Source organism: Tinamus guttatus, unplaced genomic scaffold, assembly GCF_059628265.1.
Source record: "Tinamus guttatus ecotype Peru unplaced genomic scaffold, ASM5962826v1 Tinamus_guttatus_pri_ptg000365l, whole genome shotgun sequence".
Classification (NCBI taxonomy): Eukaryota; Metazoa; Chordata; class Aves; order Tinamiformes; family Tinamidae; genus Tinamus; species Tinamus guttatus.
Genome location: NW_028288899.1, coordinates 237,041 through 246,131, shown reverse-complemented (window position 1 = coordinate 246,131; position 9,091 = coordinate 237,041). Strand labels below are relative to the sequence as shown.

General features: G+C 41.5%; 1 protein-coding gene across 2 annotated transcripts; it reads right to left on the bottom strand.

The window, feature by feature from the left end:
- Window positions 1–2,016: 2,016 nt before the first annotated feature.
- ARL14EPL (ARF like GTPase 14 effector protein like) lies at window positions 2,017–7,101 on the bottom strand. Of its 2 annotated transcripts, XM_088530295.1 has the most exons (4): window positions 7,021–7,101; window positions 4,079–4,198; window positions 2,703–2,842; window positions 2,017–2,323 (listed from the first exon to the last, which is right to left on the bottom strand). In XM_088530295.1, the coding sequence occupies exons 2-4, from the start codon at window positions 4,187–4,189 to the stop codon at window positions 2,101–2,103; spliced, it is 474 nt and encodes a 157-aa protein (XP_088386421.1). In that variant the 5' UTR covers window positions 4,190–4,198; window positions 7,021–7,101; the 3' UTR covers window positions 2,017–2,100. The 2 variants fall into 2 exon arrangements, with proteins under 2 accessions (XP_088386421.1, XP_010219230.2); XM_010220928.2 differs by lacking the exon at window positions 7,021–7,101 and having other exon boundaries at window positions 4,079–4,355.
- Between the last annotated feature and the right edge of the window lie 1,990 nt (window positions 7,102–9,091).

Below are 9,091 nucleotides of genomic sequence, written 5' to 3'. Positions count from 1 at the left end.
ATATGCAGAAGTTCCTTTTAAACTGGAAAAGGAAGTAGAGGGCGCAGTGAATTCAAATTAAGCCAATTTAAACAATTTTTAGGTAAAAGATTGGCAAGTGGTATCTTAGTCTATACTTTAACATACACCTGAGTTTTCATCTTTCCGTGAGCCGCAGTGCGAATCACTGGTGGCTATCGGCAAAGCGGCCACAGATAGCCAAGGAGCAGATAGCCTGAGTAAACTGACAGTGTCACAGACTGTTTAACCCATATATTTTGGGGGGGAGAGAGAAGAAAAAGTGGCAGACCATGTGAAACAGTTCATTGAGCTGCTTTGACCTTAATAATTTTAAACATAAGCTATCTAAAGTGACCTTATCCCAAAGGTCAAAACATATTCTGTTTAGACTGATACCTTATGAGGTAAAGAGATGACCTAATGTCATCTCAAAACTGAACAATTTCATAAGAGGTTAAAATATATCATCTCTCTCTGGCAGTGGTTTCATTTAAAAATCACCTGCAAACATTCTTCAGTATGGCATTACATAACTGCCTGACAAAAGCTATCAGACAAGGGCACTCTTACTGTTTTACATATATCTATGTACCAGTAAGTTTCACCATCAATTCTTGTGACATTGGTCTTGCTTTGTTTGTTTGTTTGTTTGTTTGTTTGTTTGCAGGTAGCTGCCCTGATAGAACTTGTTGTGCAACTCTCAGCTGCTGATCTGGGCAAGTTGGGGTGACCGTGGTCTGCAGCAGTGAGGGGCTGTTCTCACCGCACAGCAGAACTGCCTGCGCAGCGCGTTCCTGGTTTCAGTGTCCTTGCCCTGGCGCTAGCTGCTGCCTCTCAGCTTTATTTTCAAAGCTGCAATAAGTGTCTCTCTCCTGCTGTCTGCATTTGGCTATGACAGTGATGGGGTCAACATCCACACTAAAAACACACAAAGTAACACCAAACAATGAGTTTAATAATAGCGTTCTAGATTTACACCAATCTAGGTTTAATCACATTACCCAAAGATTTAACATTTTTCCTGAGAAACTGTTCATTCTTTGCACGTTAGTGTAAAGAAAGTAAAGCTAGTTCAAACCTGACCATTTCAGATTCAAGGCAATGCTCCCCCCATGTTTCCCATGCAAGTTAATTTTATTTTTTGAAAAGCTATGCATCCTGTCAAGTGCCAAGGAGCCTATGGCTCAGAGGAAGGCCCAGGAGCCCAGCACCCGGGGTGGATGACTACCTAGTGACATGGTGGTCCGGGGCAGCCAGCAGCCTTCTCACCTTCAAGGCCACAGGGACCCTCACTTCTGCAGGGAGGTGCAAGTGGAGACGAAAGGTCCCCATGCTGAACCAAGCTCATATGACGACAGGGTATTTCAAGTCCACCATGACTAATGGTAAGGAGGAATCTCCTGGATCTGAGGAGAGTTCTTTCCAGTGGCAGAAGGATAAAAGCTATTTCCTTTAGTCTGAACTATAGTTATTTCCTAGTCAAGGCAAGTGCACAATTTGGTGAAAAACTTGCTGACTCAACGGATTGGTTTTAGTCTCGTAGCACTGGGCAACAGGAAAGAATTGAAGAACAGTTTCCATGTTCCTTTATATCCTAAGGCAACTGGAAAGTGATGACACAGTTTCAAAGGACAGTGTTAAGGGCAGTGTTATTTCAACAGTGTGCCCTACTTCGGACAGACAAGGCATAAATGCATCAGAAGGGAGACACGCTTAGATGAGCGTTCACAAAAGGACAGCAATGTCACACCCCTGAGTAAATGCACAGGCAAAGAAAAGACAAAAAGCTGATTCCAAGAAATGTGATTCAGCTTCCCAGGGTGAGAGAATTGTTGCTCACAGCAGTCCAGACATCCTCCTTTCTGGAAGGACAAGATTTAGCAGGAACTGTTTAGGTGCTGCCCTGACAAGAAATAGATGGAATGAAATGCATATCAGGCCTAATGGAGAAGGTTAGGATGTGCTGGATAGCAGTGGCAAACAAGCATAAACACCACTGGAGGCACTTCACTAGGGTCAATTCATAAAACCAAGATTTACTTGAATAAAATTAGAAGAAAGAGGAACTTTGCTCAGATGCTAATAAAAACAGGAACATCATCAGTCAGGGACAATAAATGGCAACATGCTGATCACATCCCCAGCCTCAGTCTCAATGGTATCATAAACCCATTTCCTACTACAGCGACATTCGGGTCCACATTTGTTCGAATTGCATTTGGGGCAAGGATAGAAGCAACCCAGGCAGTTCTTTTCCAGGCAGTCACATAAATCAACATTATTACAAAGCAGTCTGCCATGTTTGTCATACTTCCTTGTGATTCTGCAGGAGACAAAAACAACAACAACAACAAAGTGATACTCAGAGACCACTTCAACATACTCAAAGACTAAATATAAATAATGTGTAAAATGTTTGTTCGGGAACAAGTATTTCCACTTCAGCACACTTACAAGACAGTAAAATGCCAGCATTATATCCTAATTGCTGCAGGCACTGTTATTAAAAACATGTACCCAAAAGAAATAAAACTCCTTTAAAACAAACAAACCCTGCTTTTTTTACCCCAGCACAGCTTTCACATCTAATAAATAGTCTCTCTGAAAAATAGTAAAGCTTATATTCATCTCATATATCCTCAGTAAACAGCATAATAGAAATTTTTTAAAAGTTAATTATGTAAGAAATTAGTCCATCTTACTTGGGCTTATAAAAAAAATCTTGGTTCATCTGTGACATGCGTGCTTTCTTTCTCTGCTCTCTAGTTTCAGGATTGAAGTCAGCTACCTGGGGCCCCGGATTTTGAAAGGCCAAGCATTTTAATTGTTTCTCTATTTGTTGCTATAAATAAAAAAGAGAACAGCAAAGTTATATGCATTACAGTCAGACCAGTTATTTATTAGCTGCTAAATGACCTTGCATGCTTCCAAATGCCATTAAAATTAATATTGTTGATACCTTGCTACCTGTGCTGTTTTAAGTTGAGACAATAGTTGTGAGCATTGTACATACACTTGTCTTTCGTTATACAAAACGCAAACATATGTATACATTTATGCTTTTTCCTCTCAGGTAATGGCGTGAATTGGCACCTGCCAGCTTGGCTGGCAGGCGTCATTCCTTTCAGAAGACCTGGCAATTTTTCACTACTGAGGAAAAGCTTGGGGGCAGCAGGAGTTCAGTCATATCTGCTGGCCTGGTGACTTTGAAGCATAGAATTAGAGAATCCCGGAATGGTTGAGGTTGGAAGGGACCCCTAAAGATCATCTAGTCCAACCCTCCCTGCTCCAGCAGGGTCACCTAGAGCACAGGGCACAGGACTGCATCCAGGCAGGTTTTGAAGATCTCCAGAGAAGGAGGCTCCACAACCTCTCTGGGCAGCCTGTTCCAGGGCTCTGTCGCCCTCACCGTTAAGAATTTTTCCTTAAGTTGCCAAACAAATAAAACACAAACTTGACAAGAGGTGCCTGATGCTGTGCATCTTCACCTGTACCCTTCAGAAAACCTGAAAGGCAATCTCATGTACCAGCAATATTCAGATATTTTCACTTTTGGGCATGGAATAGAGCTTGTTTGTTTGCTTGATTGTTTGTTTGTTTAAAACAGTTTTAGCCTTATCACTGCACTTGATGCTAGGTTATATTTCAAGCTGGAAACAAATAATCTATGGAGATTCGAATGGATAACAAAGTGTCAACTTTCAGGGTTTAAAGAAGACTTAAAAGACAGGCAACCCTCCCTCTAAGAGAGAGAGTAGCACTCTGCTACTGTGAGGATTGGGCCAGGTGATCTCCAGAGGTCCCTCAATGTCCAGCTGCTTTGTGATCCTGTAGCTCTCCCCTTAATGTGTTGTCTGGGCTCTGAAGTGCTCTTAGTTTTCCAAATTACTGTACTGCAAACTTGGCAAACTTGGCTCCCTTTACTGCTTCTTATTACTGGTATTTTTCTATTGATTCCAGCTTGGTTTGTTTGTTTGTTTGTTTTTTGGGTTTTTTTTTGTTTGTTTTGTTTTAATAAATACAAAAGCAATTAAAGGTAAGGATCATGACCAATAAAGTGGTTCATCGGGTGTCATACCAACTGTTTCTGTGTTATTGAGCAGTCCTTAGGAGGAAAGGCATTTCTTTCTGTGAATGTTTCCTGGGCAGAATTGCTTTTCTTACAGTTTTCTTCCAGATGATCACTCATTTCAAGGCCCTAATGGAACATAGACATACATATGTGTTAGACATATACCGAAGACTGAGATCTACAGAAGCCTTAGGTTTTAAGAACAGGTGAGTGGTATCCGTAGACTTTTGTATACTCTCAACCCATTCCAAATGCTGAACAAAATGTGGCTCCATACCAGCCTCTATTTAAAACTGCATTAGTATAAAATAACTAATATAACTAATAAAACATGCTGTTTCACCAAAGCCTCTAGCATTCACCACTAGACAAAACTCAGTGAAGGGGAGAGCGTGGGGGGATGCTGGTGGCCATGACGGTGTGGGGTGACTCTTCGCTTACCACTAGGTGCCACTCTTGTCCAAGCTACAGGTCTTGTGGCACGTCTCTGAAAACGAAGGGAAGAAAAGTCACTGCGGGGTGCACCATCCAGCGTTCCGAATTTTTCAGATACCCCAAGCGAGAGTCAGAGCTGGGTCTACAGCAGCTGGACTATTCCATGCAGATCCGCGGTTTTGCTTCTGAAGGCTTCAGATCTGGCTTTTAAACCTCAACCCCTGTGAACGTTTCCTCTTCAAAAAGTGCACATCTTTTACTGCTTACAGAACACCCCAGGAGAGCTGCAGGCTCTGCGAGGCTGCCCTGCCCCTTTCCTTCTCTCTCTATCACACAGAAACGATGGGGAGGACTGTTCACCATGGACACTAGCTACTTTATTTTACTCGCTACTTTGATACAACTCCATACAATACATGCTGTTCCAGGGCCTCAAAGTCCAGTCTCAGAGAGTGCAGAGAAAGTTTAAACATTCTGCTTTTGAGCTCCTCGTGCCATCGCCCGGGTGGCTGGTCTCTCCTCTTGTCCCCAGAAGGAATACCTTCCCCATTAGTATTACTGCCCAAACTCTGTCCCTGACAAGAACTATTATAGGACTTCTGTGTCAGATGCACTTTGCTTCTCCACTGTGCCTCAGGGCAGGGGCTCTTTGCAAGGAGAGGGGACCCATCAGAGAGGAGCTCCTCTGGCTTCAGGAGCTCCTCTTTCTCTAGGCTCTGCCAGGCCAGCTCCAATCCACATAGCTCCAGCCAAAGCTGGGCTGGAGATGAGAAGGGGCTCAAACAGTGATCTGGCAGTGACAAGAAAGGAGACTTAGCAAGAGAGGGCGGAACACTCCCAACATCTCATTCCAAACAGACATATTTCAACTGCTCTTTCACTTCAGTGAAATTATTCTTCATAGAAAACACAAAACATCTCTGCCTCCACACATATTCTAAAAATAAAGTGTAAATATTTACTCTTTAGGAAAGATACTATAAACCATGATGAGTCCAAGGACCTGCCCAAAGTTCAGATACTCACCAGGCTAATTTTCCTCCATATCATCTTCTAAAAGAGAGCCAGAGGAAAAAGGGAGGCTACGAGACTCACACATCCACTCTTAACTCTACAGAACTTAACTATCCAAAGGAAGGGAATCATGGTCCTGAAGCAGTGCTTACCCTGCTGCTGTGAATCACAGGCTATAGTGATCAATTCCCAAGCCAATGCATTCAAGGACTATCCACTTGCATACAGGCTTCTGCTCCAAAGCCTTTAGAGGACAGCTATCAGTTGCAAACTTCCTCCCTACAAAAATTGCGCTTTCCTATGCCTTTTGAATGGACCAAGTGCTTCATGAGGTGATCAGCCTCCTCTCAAGGTACCACTGTGCCCCCAGCATCTGTCTAGGGTACCAACCCTTGGCATGGCAAATGATGTTAAAAGCAGATGAAGAAAGCAAGAAAAGGCTGTGTTATATTAAGAGAGACTTGGATTTATCCAAGACACAGATGTTTCTGTTCAAGAGCAGTTTCAGGAGATAATGGAAGCTAGGAGGAAGAACATTTGTTTATGATTTTTGCAAAGGAAATATTTTTCTATATCTGTTCTTCCAAAAAATTATTATTTCTATTTATGAGCTTTGCCATTTTCACTAAATACTTCAGTGTATACAAAATGTGGTGACCAGTATCCCTGGTACTTCAGGCTGCTTGAGCACAGCACTGTATACTGGTATCTCCACAGAGCTTGCCAGAGCAAATGCATGCTGTTGACTAGTTACATGTGTTCGCTCCCAGCAGATCCAGCTGTCTGGCTCAGATATGTAAACAGGGCAATGCAATTGCTTTCACTATGGCTCTGATGCTCTTGTACACAGAAGTTACACCAAGCCATTTTGATGATAACCATGGTCTAGTTCTGCAGAGCTCCCCCTGAGCTCGGGAACCAGTGGGCAGGGTGGAGACCCGCTCACATATGCATCGTGAACTCTCTGTAGGCAATCTGGTGCTAGCCTGATTAACAACGAGTTTAAATTCATCACCCTCAGTCTACACTGTAGAGTGAGCTGTAAATAACTGGATGGGACACCTACCAACTAGTGCGTGACTTCTCTTGTAGTTTGAAATGCAGATGCGTGTCCAGAAGATGAGCTTGGGGACAGAAGAAAAACACAAAACAGATCAAAACATAGATCTTGTCTCTTGCAACTTAGCCAGTTTTCCAGAGATCCTATAATACTGGTGACAGAGAAATGACTGTGCATCTCCCAGTAAAATAGAAGAAACCTTTTTAAGAATTTTCTGTTTCTTTATCCTTCCAATGCTAAGAGCACTCTGTCATGTCTGGAGGTGAAAGATCCTTTAGTCGAACTCTAAAAGAATAATAAAATTGTGGGCATCTGTCATGTAACAGGTAGAAGAGATCTGCCCGATCCACCCTCTGAAAACCACAGTTCTGCATATATCCAGTTCAGATCACAATATAAAAGAAAAGGAAGGTACCACAGAATTTTAAATTGTACTCACCAAAGAAACAGGCTGGCACCGCAAAGACTGATTGCTCTAGACTTGCTGCTGCACAATTCCTCTGATAGCAAGAGTATGACGTCAGCCCCAGAGTGACTGAAACAGAAGACAAATCGTGGAAATAACACTCCCCAGAGAGGCGAGCAGGAGACAGTGCCAGGTACCTGCTTTGAAGAACCTCACACGTGTCTCCATATTTATGGCTTTTTAATATAATTTTACGTAGCACAAATTGTGCAAATAGAGGAAACAATATAAACTATGACAAGAGTCCTCATTTATTACCTCCATCTGTCACACATTTATAGGCCGAAAGTATTTCTTAGACCTTTTTTTTTAAAGTGTAAGTAAGCAATAAAAGTGTAATGAGTATTGCATTTTAGAAAAAAAAATAAATTGTTTTTAGAATGTAGATGTACAAAGGGAATACATTACCACCTTAGACAAAATGTTTTTGATTCTGTTTGCAATCTCCAAAAGTCAAAAATAATCAAATAAACACGGTTAAAACTACATCACAACCTCACAGTTCAGTTTTCTACCTTTCAGGCTTCCTGGATGTGTCAGGAGAAACAACTCAGGCTTCTCCCAATACTTCCATATGCCAATTTTCAGCATGCTGCAATCACTGATGGCTTTCATTGCCCTTTCCTAAAAAAAATTAAATCTTGACAAACATCCAAAATTGTCAAGTTTTATGAATTCTTCTGTTGTGCTTACACAAATGGTCCAACATATCTTTTGTCTTCATCAGCTGAATCCATCCATTTCTCTGAGGCATTTCACAATCCACTCTGAGTGCAAGTAAATTTATTATTTGCAATATTGTTTTCTTTTCCTTCAAATCCTTTTAAAATCAAATGTTAACATTTTAGCAGCAGATTTTACCTGGAGAATTTAAATGCTATTACACACACAGTCATTATATTCCACAGGCTATTTTCTCTGTTCAGAAAAATAAAACAGATATCCCTCAAGGGAAAAAATTACAAAATCTCTGCGGTACTCCTAGAAGAGTAAGCAGAAAAATAAAACGTGTTTGTTTTATTCTTTATTTTTCCACATATTCTTCTGATTCCTTCACATTCTTTAAAATAAACAGAATTTAATAACTCTGCTAATGCAAAAATTATAATTGAACTGCTTTATGCTTATTATCTCTTTTTATTCTTCACTTGGTCTCATAAATTCTTTTAATAATTACACACACATAAATCTGAACTTTTTCTGAACTTTCTCTTCGCGTATGAGTTATTTATCTATCACAACATACATGACAACTAGCAACCTGAAATATACTCAGAGATATTTTCTCTGTGTGGGTGTTGGCTGAGGAGTAAGAGAAGACATAAATATTAATTAAAATCTTAGGTGATATCTTGAGAGATTGATACCAGTGGCGAAACTCCTAGAGATTCCTACAGGGCCAGGTCTTCTGCTGCTTGTACATATGGCTGCAGGTAGTGGCTTGGGAGACATGAATAAAAAAAGCGTATAGAGAAACAAAGATATCTAGATTCTAAATAGATTCTAAATACTGATTGTATTCCAATATCAAGTTGATTGCTTTGGTACAGATTCCTTCTTCATACAGCTTTATCCCAATAGATCCTGAATGAAACTGATCTTTGGGATGTCACAAGGTCTGCCATAAGCCAGCCTGCTCACTCAGCATTTCAGTCCCTAAAGACCAGAGACCGGTGCCAAGGGGTGGCAGCATTTTGGTGAGAGCAGAGAGCACTAGATTAAATTTTGAGACATCCACTGTTTGTTTTCTGTAGAACGTGGGATATTCTTTCTTTCCCAGACTAAGAGCTATGGGTATGAACATAAAAGCTGTCAAAAGCATAGGCCCACTGCTGAATGGGACTGAAGCTGGTTGAGGCACTGGAGCATGTCCAAAGAAGGACAATGGAGCTGGTGCAGGGGCTGGAGCAAAGACCTTATGAAGAGCGGCTGAGGGAGCTGGGGTTGTTCAGTCTGGAGAAGAGGAGGCTCCGGGGAGACCTTGTAGCTCTCTACAACTACCTGAAAGGAGGCTGTAGTGAGGTGGGGGTTGATCTCTTCTCCA